This window comes from Anarhichas minor, unplaced genomic scaffold (genome assembly GCF_050575085.1).
Source record: "Anarhichas minor isolate MPS153535 unplaced genomic scaffold, ASM5057508v1 ptg000026l, whole genome shotgun sequence".
Classification (NCBI taxonomy): domain Eukaryota; kingdom Metazoa; phylum Chordata; class Actinopteri; order Perciformes; family Anarhichadidae; genus Anarhichas; species Anarhichas minor.
In genome coordinates this window covers 7,991,349-8,011,100 of record NW_027466472.1, presented here as the reverse complement: position 1 = coordinate 8,011,100, position 19,752 = coordinate 7,991,349, and the positions used below count along the sequence as shown (strand labels likewise).

The 19,752-nt window shown below is 41.7% G+C and overlaps 2 protein-coding genes across 3 annotated transcripts in view; one reads left to right on the top strand and one right to left on the bottom strand.

Annotated features, from left to right (window-relative positions):
• fchsd2 (FCH and double SH3 domains 2) overlaps window positions 1-13,857 on the bottom strand; it is a 48,355-nt gene extending 34,498 nt beyond the window's left edge. For both annotated transcript variants that reach the window (XM_076100488.1, XM_076100489.1), the window contains exons 1-3: window positions 13,563-13,857; window positions 10,165-10,262; window positions 1,764-1,809 (exon numbers count right to left, since the gene is read on the bottom strand). In XM_076100488.1, the coding sequence (XP_075956603.1) occupies window positions 1,764-1,809; window positions 10,165-10,262; window positions 13,563-13,583 (165 nt within the window). In that variant the 5' untranslated portion in view covers window positions 13,584-13,857. The remainder of the gene's footprint in view (window positions 1-1,763; window positions 1,810-10,164; window positions 10,263-13,562) is intronic.
• Window positions 13,858-16,262: 2,405 nt separating this feature from the next.
• Window positions 16,263-18,622, top strand: p2ry2.1 (purinergic receptor P2Y2, tandem duplicate 1). The gene is made up of 5 exons (XM_076100891.1): window positions 16,263-16,281; window positions 17,120-17,473; window positions 17,619-17,787; window positions 18,019-18,355; window positions 18,428-18,622. The coding sequence occupies exons 2-5, from the start codon at window positions 17,137-17,139 to the stop codon at window positions 18,620-18,622; spliced, it is 1,038 nt and encodes a 345-aa protein (XP_075957006.1). The 5' UTR covers window positions 16,263-16,281; window positions 17,120-17,136.
• The last annotated feature ends 1,130 nt before the right edge of the window (window positions 18,623-19,752 follow it).

Sequence of the window (19,752 nt, the reverse complement as noted above, 5' to 3'; positions counted from 1 at the left end):
CCCAAGCCAGCTATTTGAGGCTGGACAAGCTCGATATATCAAATTTTTATATATGCGAGTATCGGTGCGTCCCTCGTTTAAACAAACATTCAGAGATTGTGTGTACAAGCTGTTTGAACCCACACAGAGAACATTCTTTGTTGAACCTTCTGCTGGTTTTGGGAGTGGCTGTTGAAGAGGCCTACTGAGACGACTCCCATCTTTTCGATTGCAAATGGCAAAAAACACAAAGCGGTATACACCGAGTAACGGCTTCATCCAGTGCTGAGAGGATATATTATTGCGGCTTATTTACATGCAAAATAAACCTTCGCTGTCTCCAACTTACAAGATTCATGATTACTATGCAACATTTCATGAATCTGAAAAACACTAAACATCTGTGAATAACCAAATCATATGGGAAAGGGAAACCAAATGTGGCCTGCAGGACATGTGAGAGTTTGTATGCAGTTGAAGAATGAATCAACAATAAATAATCTTACAAGTACTCGGCCTAAGGTGGCTGCACATACAACGTGTACTTTCCTTGAAAATCATTTTATAATCCTGTTTTCCAGCAATCGATTAATCCCAACATTTACAGCGAAACAATATATAACGAAAGAAAAAATAATATTATGCATCTACAATGCTCACACACAAAAAAGGATCCCATTTTATAAAGCTATTAGAGAGAGAAGGTGCTCTAACTGCATGAAGACATTTCAAAGAGTCAGCAAATTATCAGTTCTGCTTTGCCAATTCTTTGTTGCTTGAGGCCTCATGAGAAGAGCAAAGTAGCAGTTTAGGATTGACGGAACTATTGCTCAAGACTTTCATTCAACTTTTCATTCACTTTTTTTTTTTAATCTCCTCTGACGTGTTCGGCTTCTCAATACTGGCCAGTTGCCTGAAACAAATAGCCCTGAAGCATTAATTTAACAGTTTAACTTTAATCTGTAACAAATGTGCTGAAGAGCCAAAACTCAACTGAAAACATTAAGCACAACATGTTAACTTGTGTTGAGGCTTTCGGGGACTTTTAACACTGATTTGTTTGATACACATTTCCCAACAATCTCCTCAATTACGATAGTCTCAGCTGGGATTTGAACCCACGGCCTCCTGTGTGAAGACGGGCACTTAGCCAACTAAGCCACAGCGCCATGTCAATGATCAATTAAGAAGCAATGTTTCAGTTGGCAACCTCAAAAAATGTATAAATATTGAATTGAATCGACTTAAACAATATCGCATTTAAAACAGAAAATACTAAATAAAGGAAAACGGGAGTGTGAACACAAAGCTTTAATCTGTTAGTAATGAGCGAAGCAGCCAAATATAAATGAAACAATAAGTGCTTAATGACCAAATTCTGAACCTTTGGGATGGCTTCAGGAGAGTTCTAAGAATCTCTGAATTGATATAAAAAAGTTTTTACAAATCCATTTTTAAATGGTTTGAAATACAGTAGATCCTCTAATCCTCCCGGGGGTCCCCTCCCCCTTGGAGTTCATTACAGCACTGGACCATCTCCAAGTTAAATTATATTAAATAGCACATTCTCACATTTAAGAAGTTGGAAGCAGCAGATGTTTGGCATTTTGTTTGATAAAGGAAATCCCTCCATTTCCTTTGAGTTGAGCTTGGTAGTACTCCACATTCCAAGTTTTCCTGAACCCAATCCTCCAGTGGAACTTTCTGATCTGAAGAATTGGTGATAGACTTAAAGACGCTGATGGGATTCAAACCCAGGATGGAAGAAGTCCAGCCAGTCTTACCTGTGCATAGTCCCTCTCCAGCTGGCCCTTCTTCAGACTATAGGTCCTACAGGGAGACAAAGAGACAGATATTTGAGTCTGAAAGGGTGAATATTATATGTAATATAAAAAATCTTTAATAAACTCAACCAGTAGCACACAAGTTACTGTCACTTGTAAGACCCAAAGTATTATTTAGAGGCGTATACGCAAACTAAAGACAGGAGGAAGAATATTTCTTCCATTAATAGTTTCTGTACTGCAATGAAAAGACTTTTATGTCCCTTAATGCCAGATTGACCCACGTTCTGACTCACTACATGTAAAAACCCCAACAAAGTTCCCCCTCTCCGTCTCTACGTCACACAACATCCTGGCAGCAGAGACAGTGGGAGCTCTTATCACAGCCCAGGAATGTGCAGAATGAAAAACATAACTTAAGATACACGATTACACCCACAGATAATTGTACTGGCACGGTTTGTTGAATGAACAAAGCAGCGTGTAAATTTGTGAAGTTATCAAGTCTGGAGCTGCTCCATAGATAATGAACTAGAGACGGATTTTGTGGTCCCAAAGAAATATTGTTTTCTTCTTCTTGTTTTTTTTTAACCCTGAGGAGCTTTATTCTGTTGTAATGTTCTCAGTTCTCTCATCTATAACATGGTTCTCTATTCATCATCTGTGGACCAGTTCCAACAGTTATAGGCCTACTTTATAGGTTTACTAACATTTCTTAGACCATAGGATCTAACTTGTATGAGTTTTGGAAATGGACGTAATTCCCTTTTTAAGAAGCTGGAATCAAAAAATGAAAATGTCTTAATTCCTTTGAGTTTAGCATGTTAATACTCAGATTCCTGTGACTGCAACTAACCAATTCTGCTTGGAGAAACACAAAAGTAATCTGCTGGAACTTTCTACTTTCCAGTTTAAATAATGACTTTGCTTTCAGGCACAGCTGGGATTCGAACCCACGATCTCATGTTCACTAAACAGGCACTTTGACCAGCTAAGCCACATATTCATTCAAGGACAAAACTCCTGTGTTTTAAAACCCACCACTACCACTGACCACTAGAGCATGCTGTGAATATGTTTTGGATAACCAGAGGCTAAAGACGAGAGCAGCTATGAAAAGCAGAACGTATGGAGGTTTAACAGTAACTATTACTAAACACGCACTTTAACCAACAAAGCCGCAGCTTCACGGCTATGCCCTCGGAAAGCACCTTCTTTAGCTTGGCAACCTGGACAAACAGCAATATATTGCAACAGATTGCATCACCATAAACACATTGCTATTGCTGATGAAAAGAATTTGAGGAATTAAAGTAAAGGAAACATGTTCAAGTAAAATACACAAAACCCCCTGATTTCTAAAAAATACTGCGATACTGATCTTTGGTAATACCGCCCACCACTATTGCACACTTTGTGAGCAATGTCCGAATTGGTGTTCCTGTACAAAATTCACCACCGGAGATTCCATCTTTCATGTTGTGATACAAGACTTGTTCTTACTGTAGAAAAGGAACTGCTGGGATTTGAACCCAGGATCTCCTGTTTACTAGGCAGGCGCTTTAACCAGCAAAGCAAAGTCCCCTGCGTCACTTCATTATTGCCATTGACCACTGGATGATGTGGTTATTAGTTCTCTTATTGTGACTACCATTAGGTGTGACAGGCCCTTGCTGCAATTCACCAAACAATCTCCTCAAGTCTGATCGCACTGTGCTGTTGAAAAACACTGCCGGTATCATGTTGACAAGTCAGGCCTCTTAACTAACTAACCAACCAACCAACCAACCAACCGATGAGCCACAGCACCACGACTATGAGCAATCAAGAAGCAATATTTCCAGTCGCAACCTCAAAATAAAGTTTCAAAAAAGCGATTTATTGAATTGAATCAATATATTGTACGCGGAACAGAAATTACGATTTAAATGAAAATGGATAAATAACTCAAATTGGCTTATCTGAGGTAGTTTTTTTGATTTTATTTATTTAAAAAAAGTAAATCCTATATCATCCTCCTGATCCCATCTCCTGTTTACTTGACACGGGCTCTTTAAACAACTAAGCCACAGTACCCTGAAGCGCCCCAATAGAGAGCAATGTTCAAAACCCAAACATATTCAATGCAAAATGATAGTGAAGAAGAAAAGTAGCAAATTCTCACATTAAAGAAATTGGAACCAGCAAATGTTTGACATTTTTGTTTGATAATGGAAATCCCTTAATTTCCTCTGAGTATAGCGTGGGAGTACTCCACATTGCAGTGACCGCAACCGGCTGTTTATGACACAAATGCCCGTTCCTAATCCACCTCTGAAGCTTCCTTCTTTCAAGTGTCGATACAAAACTGCTGACCGTACAAAAGGCACCGCTGACATTCAGACCCAGGACCTCCTGTTTATCACACAGGCACTTGAACGTACTAAGCGAAGGCAAAAGATGACAACGGCGTACCGATCATCTTTTCTCTTGAGAAAGCCGACTCATTTCCTAATGAAGACATCTTGAGGCCTTCGTCTGAATGATGCAAAACAACTTGTAACTTGGAAATCATTGTGAAAAAAGAGTTGGCTCTGACTCAATCACAAAACTGGAACTGAAGTGATCAAGTTCAGTAGCTGCAACTGGCTGTGTCAGTCATATAACCAATCATATTGAACATATTGTAAATACAAATGTATATTCTATTATATCAGTTTCTTTCATCCCTACACACACACACACACACACACGCACAGCCCCATAACAAAGCTTTCCTGCGTCGGTATCTTCGTACTGCAGTCTACTCGTGTGCTAGTAAAGGTCTCTTGACTTGATTTGTATGTCCCACACAAGTACACACACACACACACACACACACACACAAACACACCCCCTCACTGGGATCTTTGGACATGCCTGGGCTTCTCATGCAACCATGGTGACACTACGGCAGATACCTCACGGATACCCAATTACCATCCAGGAATATATGTAAGCCACGAAACATTTTTGTGTTGAACTGTTTGTTTCTTAACAAGGATGGAAACAGAACTCTCAGGTTAAATCCTGAATAGTTATTTAGCTTCAGAATGTATAATATCAGTGTCTGTTGTTAGTGTAGTATATTTCAATCTATCCTTAAAACCTCTCCATACCCTTCCTCCACCTTTGTTTTAAACTCGTATCCCTTCCTCTTTCTGCACTCTGCTTTCTTGCCCTCTCTTCCTCCCTCATCTCTCTATCTCTACTCTGTCTGCCCATCACTTGTGTTTGCGCTGCACGAGTCAAAACGCAGTGTCAGCAGCATCAGCTGTGCATGAAAAAAGGAAAGGGAGAAAGAAAATGCCCAGATGAGTGAGTGTGTGTGTGTGTGTGTGTGTGTGTTGGACAGGAAATACTTAAGTGCTTAGGAGTGGACGTAAGTGTGTGTACTGTGTGTGCGTGTGTGTGTGTGTGTGTGTGTGTGTGTGTGTGTGTGTGTGTGTGTGTGTGTGTGTGTGAAGGCAGAGGAGGGGAGTGATCAAACGTGGGAAAACAGCTGAGATCAATGGTCTACAGGACACAGCCTGAGATCAGTGACAACAGGATAAGCAACATGAGTCACGGACAGAAAGAGAGGCGGAGGAGGGAGGTGATGTTTTCTCACTGCGTGATCGCCACGAGAGACAACGGAGCAGATTCTCTGCAGTGTTTTCACTCCAAGACCAAGCGAGCGTTTCGGAAAAAGACATTCACATTTCAGAATACAATACAATTATTAAATCACAAGCCTCAAAATCAAAAGATTGAAGCAAATGGTAAACAGACTGTTCTTGTAGAGCGCTTTTCTAGTCTACGGGAGCAATTTGGGGTTAAGCGTCTTGCCCAAAGACACATCGACACGGACTAGAGGAGCCGGGAATCGAACCGCCGATCCCCTGATTGAAAAGGACGACTCTGCTTCTACCACTGAGCCACAGTCGCGTCTCATGACTCACTTCTTGAAGGGCCTGTATGCTCGTGTTGAAGGCTTTAGACTTACAAACCCATCCCACCAGTTCTCTTCCCGCACAAATGTGCTAAAGCCTCGGAGGACGCTGGAAAACACGTCTAGGTAATTAGTTAACCCCGGATGGTGTTGAGACAAAAGAGGCTAGATTATGTTATAAAGTTAAATATTGGATCATTCAGGACATTCAGAGCTGTCATCCAGGCCTGCCTCAGCTCCATAAATGATCCACCGCTTTGGCCATTTTTTTAGAGCTCGGTTGTGCCGTTACTGCCAGGATGGTACCGGCTGGAGCTCACGGCTCTTCAGAAACATATGGGTGACGTCACAGAGACTACTTCCATATTTTATACAGTCTACGTTCAGGAGACAATACTTTAAAAACACAGTTCCCTCTCAGTCTAACTGGAGGCGTGTGGCCATAAACTCGTAGCTGGGGATGGGACGATATTGGATTATATGGCAGATTGTGATAAAAACACTCGCAATAAATTGATTGTATTTAACGGGATCATCGTGAATATCGCATTAAGTGACTTGAAAAAGCTGTGATGTAGGGCCTGATTTTAAAAAATACAGGAATGATCATGTAAGAAAGAACAGATTCAAACAAAGTTGCAATTTCTTTGAATTAATTTATCCTTTTGCGGGGGGGACCATATGATTTAAAATAACCTTATCAAAGATTGTTAGATGCGTCTGCGATGCAATAAAAATATTTCTTTAAAGAAATCTATAGGCAAGTGATTCCAGTATGTTTTAGAGCCATCTTAAGAGTTTTAAGCATTTTTTTTTATGATTATTGGGATAATATTGCTCTGATCAGCTGCAGCTTCTGGAATCCAAGACGTCAAAATTTCTCAAAACATTTCTCAAACACAATGTTCAGCTAAAGCTGGTGGATGTCACTCTGTCACAAGCTGGAGATCATTTCAAGCATCACACTTCAATCCGTCAGAGAATAAAGCCTCTACACTGAAGCAGTGCGCCAACGCGGTCAATTAATCATGGCAGCTGCGGCACATAGGTATCAACAGAACACAATCCCAAACAGAACAATGTTAATTATATGGATCACCCGCTGATCCGATGCTGAGGCACCTTTACCAAAGACATGAGAGCACTGCATCAAACACCTTCTCACATTAGCAGGGTGTGAATCAGCATTACATTCATTCTTGTTCCCCCTACGAGTCCTTGCTTTTCCGTTCCCCCGCTTCCTAAATTATAGAGGCTGCAGTGAAAAGTATTAATGAGGATTCTGATAGCATTTTGGGTTCAAATTGGGGGAGGCTATAATCTACTCAGCATGGAGACCCATTAGGTTTTAATGATATCTGCAGATAGTTTGCGAGGATTTGGTCAATAAATTTGCGTGAAATACAAATTTCCTTTTATCTCATGCAAATGTCCCACACAGACACAGACGTCGGGGGGTGAGGGGGGGGGGGGGGGACCAGTTGTAATTTAGGAATCTAACCAGCGCAGTCTAGCCATCAGCAACAAAACCTGGTACTTTCATCCTTTTGTTTTCCCACTACTGTCGTCTCCGTGATTGATGATGCTCTTTGTGTATTCTTTATAAAGCCCTCCGTCTAGACGATGGTACATTTGATGCATATGACGTTGGAACTTGTCTAACAAGTACTCTCCGTCCTCACAGAGGGGCGTGCTGTTGTAAAACCCCGCCACGCCAATCACGGGAACAGACTCGTAGCACAGCGCTGCGGGGCAAAGCATGCACTGCCCTTTTGCAGAAAGGCCATCGTCAGGCAGAGTGTCACGATGATGGCCTTTCTGCAACTCCGTTCCATTCACCGATCAAAATCTACACATTGAACCAAATAGAACCAAACTGCAGTATTGAAATTGTGTTATAGCTCCATTGTTAAAGTGAAAAGTATGTTCGTATTCAGCAAAAACTTGCCTTTTTCTGTGGTTTGCACTGTGTGTGTGTGTGTGTGTGTGTGTGTGTGTGTGTGTGTGTGTTTGGGCAGACATAAGGGTATGGGGGATTTAGCTGGATTGAGGACACCAAGTTGACTCCCTGAGTCCACCAACTCGTCATGGTTTTCTCCTCTTTCTCTTATCCTCTCTCCGAAGACTAGTCCAGCTAAAATGCAGCTCAGAGGATTAAACATACCGCCCCCTCTCTCTCTCTCTCTCTCTCTCTCTTTATTTGTTTCTATTTCTTTCCCATTTTACCTTTTACAATTGGTAAAACACATGGCTCAATGCACTATAGATAGACATATATGTGTGTGTGTGTGTGTGTGTGTGTGTGTGTGTGTGTGTGTGTGAGTGTGTGTGTGTGTGTGTGTGTGGCTGTTGATTAAAGCTAGCCTGTGGATTAATTAGGGTAAATAACCTCAGAGCAGATTTGGGGATTTAACGGTTAAAATCTACTGCAGGCTTTAGGCAGCAAAATGTGTGTCCGTCCACCGATTATGTGTTTTAGTGTGTGAGCACGCTTTCCTTGTAGTGTAGGGTCCAGTTATTGAAGAGGTTATTTGATCGACACGATACCAGCAACCGTGGCAAAAGTCTAGCAAAGTGATCGACATAAACTATGTCAGAGGCATAGTTTCAGATCCAGATCCAGATCCAGATGCATCAAAAAGTGTATTTTTCTAAGGACAATATCCAGCAATCGGCATTGCTGTGAACGGCCCGGTGTTAGCCAACTGGCTACATTCCTACTGCAGTCACTTTTCTGACTGTTTGCAGGAATCATTGCGGTTATTAACTCTGCATTCTGACCCTGGATGGGGGACGGGTCAATAACCCTGTAGAAATCACCGCTGCATTATTAACTACATTGTCTATAGAGGGCTGCAACTCACCATTATTCTCAATATTTATAAATGTGTTCATTTGTTGTCAATTTTGTAATGTAATGTCTTCTTTTGTACGACCAACAGTCCAAAACCCAAAGATATTTGTTTTACAATGAAGCTGAAAACATTGCAGAAGCTGGAACCTTTGGCAAAAATTGTAGAAATACATTTTTCGTCGATCGATTAATCAACTGATCATTTCAGCCATACATCTTTTTAACTACGTCACATAACGTTTTTACAGATCAGTCAGTGACAATAGAAAGATATAAATAAACACAGGGTGCATCTTCTTCCTGTGCACTCTTTTTCTGTCTAAACGTGAACTATTTTTATCATTTGAGTGGTATTGGTGAAGACAGTTGACAGTTTGGCCAGCTGCTGCCTTTTCGTACCTCGGGTATCGCGCAAAAAGAAAAACAGCTGGTTCCGACAACAGCGACGGTCGTCAAAGTCAGAGCATATTGAACGGCCATCTTGCCTCCGATTTGAATCTCGGATAACCCTAACAGATCGGATATTTCACGAAAACATAAATAAAAGTCAGAGGAGTGTCACATCACAGCCAGAGAAACTAGCGGGGCCTCCGTGGCTCGGGGACACATTGACGAAGCAGATGCTTGTTGCTACAGGTCCAATGTAAAGGCGGTCTCCCCGATCACTGCACCACCCTGCTGCTCCTGATTTTACCACCAGCAGAATGTGTCATCAGAAATAATTACAAAACATAACAGCCTGGAGGAACGCAGCGCCGTTCGACCATGAGGATGACGAAGCCGATTTGAAGATCTGCACCCAGTGGCAGGTGTAGCTCGATCCCTGAGCGACTGGAAGAACTAACACATCGTGGTTTGCATACGCCTAACTGGCTCTCCCACAAGTGAGACCGGGGCCTTGTTCACTCTCCAAAAACCCAACAGCAACAAGGCAATCTGTTGTCGAACAGCTGGAGCTGCCCCCCAAGAATGAAAGGCAGAGAAAGAGAGGGAAGTCTCGGAGAGAGGGAGAAGGTAGAGGAAGTGTGAAAATGAGAAACAGAGAGAGAGAGAGAGAGAGAGACAGAGAGAGAGGGAGGGATGGAAGCAGAGAGTTTGCTGTCATAAATAATCAATGCTTAGTCAACACAGAAAATGAGAGCGTGTGAAAGAACCAGGGTTTCCTCCCATTGCAGAATCCAAAAAGGGAAAATTGCCAGAATCACACACGTCATGAGTAAACAGAGCTGAGCCCCAAAAAATGAAAACGAGAGATATGGAGTCAGACAAAAAAAAGGATAGTCAGAGCAAAAGAGACAGAAAAAAACCCAATGACAAGTAGACAGAAAAGAAATTGACAAAATGAAATTTGGAAAAGAAGAAAGTCAGAAAGCAGGAAGAAAGCAGCAGGAAATTCCTTCGTCGTTTTCCCGACCCTTTGTCCTTCTCCGAAAACTAGAATACGACAACACTCCTCCTCCTCTTTTCCTTTCTCATTCCACTCCTCCCTCACTCCTTAGTCGTTTCCTTCTTTCTGTACATGGCTGTGTCCATCTCAAATCTAGTCACACAGCGACTAGATTTGAGATCCTCTGGCAGCGGGTGAGACGCGTTCATACCTCATGTCTTCCAGCAGGTCGCATTCGCTCTGGTGTTTAAAGTGCAGTCTCGTCATCTGCTCTGTGTGTGTGTTTTTCAGCTCCTGTGTCACTTTGACCTGGAGGAAACAAAAAAAGACAGTTTCCAGTAAAGGATCTTCATGTAATTCATTATATCATCTGAGACTTCGGTTGTTCTAGCAGCGCTAGAGTCTCGTCTTTTCCTGGTCGTGAAAGGGTTCAGTGAACCGTCAATGCCTCTACCTGCCTGACAGCCATATACACATTCATAATTTATCGTGACGTTTTTTCCCTCTCAGTGGGCGTATCACCCACCCCTACTTTGGATTAAATGTTGCATGAAATCACAAAAAGTGTGTGACAAAAACAGCAACATAATCCAGTAGGACTGCAACTAACAGATGCCTGAATAACTGACTCAGCAGCTAATCGATGATCCAAACTGTTGCCAAATAATTGTCTGTTGATCACATAGCTTCAGCTCTATTTACAATATTACCAATATAACAATATATATGTTAGAATGAAAGCTGGCCCATGAGTCACAGTGGCCTACATGAACATGCACAGACACACATAAACAATGTAACCCCATCAATCAATCAATCAATCAAATAAGTTAGTTCTTTCTTTAGCAGCTTGCATTCTAGCTACGGACAGTTCCATGTTTACAACATTAAGATAGCTAGCTAGTAGCTAACCGCTGGGATATTTTTATGACTCCAACGCAGTGCCAGCATGTTTTTTTTGGGGGGGGGGAGGGCCAATAAAAATGTTATCACAAAAAAGTAATCCATCAACGTAACAATCCGTGTCCAGGTTTTGTCAGACTTTTGGAGGAGGATGGAGGAGTTATGGGTGACTGAGGACACTTTTAACGGCCTAAAAACAGCATTTAGGAGCAGACAGACTCCTTTATATTAGGAAAAGATGCTCATTGTATTGCCATATACAAAAATTCACTTTGGTGGTCAGAGCGGGGGCTTTTGAGAGAGCTCCCCCCCTTAATATGCACACAAAACACACACACTCCTGCCAACACACACACACACTGTGCTGGTCATTGTGTATTGTCTGGTGAATTCCACCAACTATTCACCGGAATAACAGCGGGCAAATTCATGACTGTTCTACGCAAAACAATCAACAACAAGCACACACACACACACACACTGCAGAGGTCCTTTCTTTCATGTGCCCTCTCTTTGAAGATAAGCAGGGAGTGGCTCATTACATTATCAGGGCAAAATGACTTCACTTGATTTCACCTTCCATCATTCATAGAGAACCCACAGGGGGAGAGAGAGAGAGAGAGGGAGGGAGAAGGGGAAGGGCAAAGGGTGAGGACAGAGGTGGGGGAGACAAAATGAGAGGAAGAGTGGCTGAAGGGATGCTTGTGAATCAGAAGAGAAGAAGAGTACGACGTGAGAGTTAGAAAAAAAGACAAAGATGGCGAGAAAGAGAGTCGGTCGGTGAGAAGCGGAAGGGGAAAATGACAGTGAGAAAGAGACGGGATATGTGATGTTAATTATGAGGCAAGGAGGAAGACATATCCAGAATATTGAAGGTCATGTTAAAGGGAAAGAACTGAGCTGGTGTAGTGGCGGATGATGCAGGCCTCTCTGCACCGCAGACAAGTGGTTCCTGTTTAGTAACGCAAACATCAACACACGTATCTGACAGTGATTCTGACGCAGACGTCCCCACCTGTGTGAGCAGGTAACCAAACAGCAGCTGGGGTTGCTCGATACGATGTTAAATCTATATATCAAGATGAATGAACAGATTTCCATTGTACTGTATGTGTTTCTCATGATGGATATGTTTTGTCCGGTTGAATTCCACTGCGACCAGTTCAAAAGTACTGGACTGTTGGCTGATCTTGAAAAAGATATGGCGTCAAAAGCTCCAACCCCTGTATTTGTCACTATTCATATATGATGGATGGATGGATGAGTATATAGATAGATAGCAAGATAAATGTGTGGAGAAATGTATCGCTTATTTTCAGCCTCTTTAGAAGTCATTTTTAATTTAAAGCACATAAAAACTAATATATGCGAGTCAAACCAGATCAATCTGGAAGCAGATGTGCTGAGACACAGACAAAACACTAAAGGGGATGTCTGTGTCTCACTGGGACAGAAATGATTAGTATCCAACAGCTAAATACTGATACACTCTGGCTGTGGAGTGTTTTGAGTGTGCCAGCTTTAACTGCAGGGGGGTAGTAACACATCAGTGTTTTGCAAATCACTTTTTATTCTTGGAAGTATTTTTTACAGTAAGCTAAATAGGGAAGGATGACAGCTGACGAATGAGATCTCACAAAATTAATATGGACTAGAGTGGTGACTGGAGTGGTGCAGCAACACACACACACACACACACACACACACACAGTGGGACACACTATAGGGGTCTCTGCAGCCTCACTTATGAAAGGTGTGTGTGTGTGTGTGTTTGTGTTTTACAGACATGATATGACATGTTCAGGGCTAGTCTGTGTGTAGAAAACCCACACAGCATAACTGGCACTGGGGGAATATGTGGTAATTAAGAGAAAACTGTGCAGAGGTTCACAGCATGGGTAATTGGCTCTTGTGCATCTATTTCAGGACAACACATACACTCATAGCAAGCAATGCACAAGCAACTTAAACACATCCTCACACACACACACATCAGTGCCAAACAACTATATGGTGACTGTGGTCTTTTCCCAGCCCATACAGAATCAATAAGTCAGTATGAGACATGGCTCTGCCAGCATGTGTGTTTTTAGCTTTTGTCAGCTCAACCTTTGATGAAAAAAAAAAAGAGAGAAAATAAGATGCGACCCTGGACGGACTGAAGGTCTTCCCTAAAGACAAAAAGCATCACAACGTGGAGAAACGAAAGCTTTTGTTATGCAAATGAGTCAAAATAAAACCGGTGCTACATTAACACACACGAACGTTAGTTTGCTAAAACGCTGCTGCCATAAGTTAACGTGCAAATGCTACTGTCCACGTTTTATTATTTAAAGTTATGTTTTACTAAATGACGTAAGCTCATGAATAGGACTGCAACAATATCATATTATCGTACTGACGTGGTGAGGTGCTTTGTATGTTTCACGTTAGCACACCTAGCGTTTTCTAGCTAACGTTATTTTGACGTTTGACGGCTCACAACGTTATAGATTCATATTCATGTTAATAGGTTACTGACTAACCGAGCTAGCAAACGTTGCTAATGTGGGCTAGCGAATATCTTTCTCCCCCTTTAATTGTCTTATATGCCTGCAGCGTCGGACGCGTTGTGTATGTTTATTAAAGACACAACATCTACTGCACACTGTTGTCTGTCATTGTCTGTGCAGCTACAAACATAACGGACTCTGGGAAATCACTCACCTTCCTCGGCGGCGGCTGCATTTTGGAGTATTGACATGAATGGTATTTCCCTTGCGAGAAGTATTGTAATTCCAGAGAGGAAAATCAAAAAAATCAGTGTGTGGGACTAATAATTTTGTCTCCTCCAACAACAACAACAAAAAAAAATCCTCCCCTTCAGACGGACAGGGGGGGAAAAACGGGAGTTAAATTTGTACTCCGGCGGCCATGATTGATGATAAATGGCTCGTTTGTACAGAGACTGAAGCTACGAGGAGAGGTTTGAACACACTTGTGTTGGCTGCTGCCACTACTAGAGGACTAGTGTGTACTGTACTGTGTGGAGAGAAGCAGGAGGGCAGACAGGCGGAGAAGAAGAAAGCAGAGGGGAAGGGAAGGGGGGGTATTAACAAGGAACCCCTTTAAGCATTTAAGCTCAACGGCTCCCCCGTGCGGCGAAGCGCGGCATTGCTGTGATGAAAACACTGGAAACAGAAACACATCCTTTTTTTTATTCCTGCGTCCTCTCGCCTGCCGTCGAAAGTAACCTCGATTAATACAAAGGTGTTTCAAAGCAAATAACGGCGACAAGTAAGGTGATAAATATAAAATATATACTCGTTATCCATTGAGGATTAGGGGTTTCCCGAGCTGCTCAAGGAGAAAAGACCGACACTGATGTGAGCCTGCGTCCCGCAGACCTGCATAGCAACAAGAAGCCGCAGTCGATCGTGGAAAAATCGATGGCGGTGTAGGATGAACAACAGTATACAAAAGACACACATGAAGAAGAAACAAAAGACCAAAGATTACACGCTTGATTTGTTAGTAATAATAATTATATAGATATCATTTTCTGCCTGTACTCCAAATTCAACTGAAATTATCATAGTATTAGATGGTGTTACATAAACAAATATATATCAAATATAATGCATTTGCAAAAGGTTGTTTACTGTTGTCTATTTTGTAATATAATTTACTCTTGTGTGTTGACTTACTACAGGATACCGGGGAGTAGACAGGTTAAAATGGGGTCATGGGGTTCATTGTAAGTGGATGCCCAGTGAACAATTACAAGAATAGATCACAATAGAATCCCTTGAAAAGAGTTGGCACCAGCAGCAGCTGGTTTGGCACAGTGTCCGCATGCATGTAATCTGTATGTGTATGTGTGTTAGGTGTGTTTGTGGATAAATAATATAATACAATAATATCAACCTACAAAATATTGTTATATGGTTGGCAAAAATGTCAAAAAAAAGACAGCGAGTGGAACTGATATGGCTCTCTGGAAGCATTCATTTAGGCTAGTATTGTATTTCATGCCTCCTACGTGCCATGACCAAGGTTAAGGTTAAGGGCCGTGTAATCATTAATACACAAGAATTTCTGGAGCAGGTAAGACATTAAGTACTCTTTCTCACCTTTCCTCTCAGTATAACACTCAAACTAACACACATAACACACGCTCCCAGTCAGAGAAACCAAACACATATTAACACCCACACACATAACTTTCTGTCAGTGGCACAGAAAAAAAGTGGCTGACAGTCATTGTTGGCTCATACTGTATTTGTGTGGATCCTGCGAGGATGCTTTTGATTTATGATTTCTCTTATGATTCGGCGTTGGAGGAGCTTCTATATTTCTTTAGGCTTACCAAGGTAAGACATTTTACTGTAAAAACAATCAAGTGCTTCAATTAAAAGTACAAAAAGCAGCACAGATGATTTGTTTTGATTCACTCATTGCATGTTTGCCTGAAATGTGAGAAATCACATTTAATCTTTGATTTTCTTTGTATTCTGTTTTGATGTAAAAATGCATGTTGTTTGAAAGTCAGGCCAACTATATTTCTGTGGGGACCCAAAGGACCAAATATTCATATTTGTGATTGCGCAGCAGGATATCCCTACTTGTAAAATTATTATGCTAATCGCTGTGTGGTTGTATTGTGATTTACTTGTTCTAAAATAGCTTTTGTTTTCGATATTGTTGGTCCAAAAAAGTAAAGAAAATAATAGCTAATGGTAATACGATTTTGTTCTAATTCCTATGCCCCTAAAAGCTAGGTTACAAAAAAAATAACAAGTAAATGTTGATAATTATATAGATCCATACTTATAGTAATGATTACATTTAATAGTCTCAATAGGATTATAGGATTAAGGATGCTCTCTTTTTTCCTGCTTTAAAAGTGTACATTAATGTCTTTCTCTATTTACTAAACGGACAAAAGAAATCAATATTTGAACAGATTAAAGTGGTGACAGCTCTGTCCTCTTCACTGTCCATTTGCCTAACAGTCAGTTAACATCTGAGCCCCGGGCTCAACTGCTCACATGCTGCGTACAGGCCAGAGCTTGTCTGACAGAAAAAACATCTCCACAGGTTTTTCCCCCACTGAAGTATCTGAGGCAGGCATTCAGCCATAAGCGACACCGTCAGATATGCACAGTACTTCCACTCGTAAGAATGAGGATCCATTACATTGCATGACAGTCTTTGAAAGGCAATAGCATTCATTCAGTGTGAGTACTTTCATACGTTTTAGGGGCTTTGTCTCTAAGGAAGAGGGATTTATTGTCTATTTGCTGGGATGCAATATGGTTTATTTTCGTACAGCCAATTTAACAAATAACTACACGGATTGATTTGTCGCTGAATAGTAAGTTGTGCTCAGTTTGCAGGTCAGAGCAATGTAGGGGACTACAAAAGGGGGGCCGCTCTGTCTCAGGTCTGTTATCAGTTGAAATCCACCTGGAGCTGTTTTGAAGAGAATAAGGCAGTGAAGATATCGAAGGGTACAGAGCGAGCAAGAGGCATTGCTTTTGACAGAGAAAAAAAGAATGTCAGACGGAGAAGAAAAAAAGAGTAGGTTAACTCATACTGTCTTATTTAAATGCAGTTTTTAAGACATCACTTCCATGTTATTCCATGACTATGTTTTTAGATTTATAGAGAAAGGAGAAATGAACTGAGGGTAAGAATGTTCATGCCAGTGTGTAAAACAGAAAGAAAGGTCTTAACAGGGTCTCTAAACAAGGTCTGGTTTGAGTTTAAAAGTTATTCCTCTGTCTGTCCCTCGCTCAGCCGTTGGTTTTTGGAAAATAAATGGCATGCAAAAGTATCAGAATGAGTGTTGTTTTTCTGCCTGAGAACACAGCTACACCTAAAGTTTTGTAAAAAGTTGTTTCCACAACGGTCTGTGTGAATCTTTGTGTGAACCTTCTGCAGCTCAGATATGTTAAAAAGAGTTTTTCATTTAGGGGAGAGAGGAGAGGTAATAACGGGCAGATAAGTATTTAAGTAATCTGAGACAAGGTGTCAAAATGTCTCCTTGGGCGAGATGGTGGAACAAGTACAACTTGTAATAATTATGCTTGCGCGTGGCATGCCAAAGTGAAAGACTTGGGGCATCCTAAATTGTAAACTATAGGTTGATGTCACTTTCTCGAGTCATATTCATTTCCTGTGCCTCCCCACCCTCTATTTCTGTGTGTATGATAACTTCTCAAAGTGAAATGCTTCCAGGTTCAAATGCAGCATATTCATAACCTATTCCTTTTCCTCAGGCGTCTTCACAACCGAGATGGCCACCTTTGACAACAACATCACCAGCCTAACCAATTTCAGCGCCTTCTACTGTCGCTTTCAAGAAGACTTTAAGTATATTCTCCTCCCTGTCAGCTATGCCCTGGTCTTTGTGATTGGCCTGGCGCTGAACGCCACAGCGTTGTATGTGATTGTGTTCCGCACTAAGAGCTGGAAGCCCTCCACTATCTACATGTTCAACCTGACCATGTGCGACACTCTGTACATCCTCACGCTGCCCTTCCTCATCTACTACTACGCAGATGAGAACGACTGGCCCTTCGGTGAGCCGTTCTGCAAGGTCATACGCTTCCTGTTTTACACCAACTTATATGGTAGGGTGATGGCACGGCAGAGACCCGTACAGAGAGTATTGATGTATGATATGTTACAGTTAAGGCAGCATGATAATACCACGACACAATGCAATATTATGCAAATAGAAGAAAATAGTATATTAAATATCTATCACTCTGGCAGGTTCAATTCTGTTCCTGTGCTGTATCAGTCTGCATCGCTTCGTTGGCATCTGCTATCCGGTCCGCTCCCTCTACTGGGTCAGCGCTCGTCGGGCCAAGCTGGTATCTGTGGTGGTGTGGGCCTGTGTTTTACTCTGCCAGGCCCCTATTCTCTACTTCTCAAGAACTAGGTGAACTTGTATGTTAGTCTGTCCCTCTTTCTTTTCCCTTCATTACTATATTCATTACTTCTATTGTACTGAAGTGTTTAAGTGATCAAGATTGATTTTTGTGGCACACCAAGTACCCTATCTTAATGGGACACACTTAAATGACCACTCTTTCCTTTTTCCTGTGATTCAATGCCAAACAAGGCAGGACTACCATTTAATAATCCTAACCAATTGCAATCTCCTTCTCAGGGATTTGGAGAGTGTGCGGATCTGCTACGACACAACTAGCCCGGAGCTCTTTGACGACTTCCTGGTGTACAGCTCAGCCGTATCAGTGCTCATGTTTGCCCTGCCCTTCATGGTGGTGATGGTGTGCTATGGCCTCATGGTGGGGAAGCTTCTGGAGCCTGGCTGGGGGTCCGAAGGGGGCGAGAGGGGGGGCGTGTCAGCCCAACGATCCAAGCAGAAGTCGGTTAAGATGATCATCGTTGTGCTGGCAACGTTCATGCTCTGTTTCCTGCCCTTCCACCTCACCAGGAGCCTTTACTATTCTTTTAGATACCTAAGGCAGGTCGATCCATCACAGGTGAGGACAAACACGTTCATAGTAAATGTGTCTTTAAGAGCTCGGTATATCACGTTTTTAAATGTTCACCAGATCAGCTGTAAGTTGCTGGAGGCCTCCAGTGTGGCCTACAAAGTGACCCGACCTTTGGCCAGTGCCAACAGCTGTGTGGACCCCATCCTTTACTTCCTGGCTGGGCAGGACGTCCGCAGTAACCTCACCAAGAAGATCAGGTCATCTTCATCGAGACCAACGAGCGTGACAAAACGCTTGACAACTCAACTCTGATCCAATACCTTGAAACTACTTAGGTTTGGTTAAAATGCAAAAGTTTGTGCGGGACAAGTACAGAACTTATTGCGGGTCTCTTGTGGTAGATGTGACACACCGACACTGACAGACGCTGCATTCAGATCCCCATCTATGACCAGTATAAATGCATGTTCAGCTTTGACCAAATCAAACGTGGACAATACAGTTATGACTGAAAAAGCATGTAGTACACTTCTAACTTATGGCATTAAAGGATTTCTAGATCATATTTTACTTAGTTTTGCTATGTTTGAACAGCTATAATGTATGGACAGAACTAAACTACAAATGTGGCTTTTGTTAATGATTCTACTGGCCAACGGCTGCACCTGATGTTTGTATCGGAACAAGTGGGTTTTCCTCAGCTCAGCGTTCTTTTCTGCATATCAGACAAAGAGGGTAAGCTTGACCACTTTGTGGCCTTTAGGACTTATTTTGAATGTGCTGCAACAAAATGTGAAGGAACTAAAACATGTTATAATAAATGTATAAATGTTAACGAAATAGTTGTGGTGTTACATTTGTCACTACATTTGTTTATTGCCATAATTTGTGTCAAGTGGCTGTAGAATGACTCACTATAGTTCTGTGAGACATTTTCTGAAAAGAGCAGGTGTAGAATAGTTCATATATTCCTTTAATTTTAGAGAATTTATTCTCTCTTATAGGTAGTGTCTGGTTATACAGCGTCTGCGCAGCTGAGCAGAGTATTTGAGAAGAGTAGCCTTAGTTGTAGTGTAGCTGAGTCACTTGGTAAATATCATTGGTAGTGGATACACTTGATTTACATAACCAGAGGTCATTTTATCGAATGAACACCAGGCCACCACTAGAGGGCGACACTCTCAAACAAACAAGCCAGTCTATTGCCTCTGACGCTTTTAGGTTCAACACATTTTTTTAAATTTTTCACTAGATGTTCCCTCACACATTCACACACAACAGCAGACAAACGCCAAAAGTTCACATTATACGACCAGCAAGACATCGTTTAAAATACACCTCTTCTTTATTTCAAGAGTAAAAACATCATACAGAAACATTAAATATTATAAATGCACTCTACAAAGTTGATGAGATGAATGTTTCCTTCCTACCAGCAACAC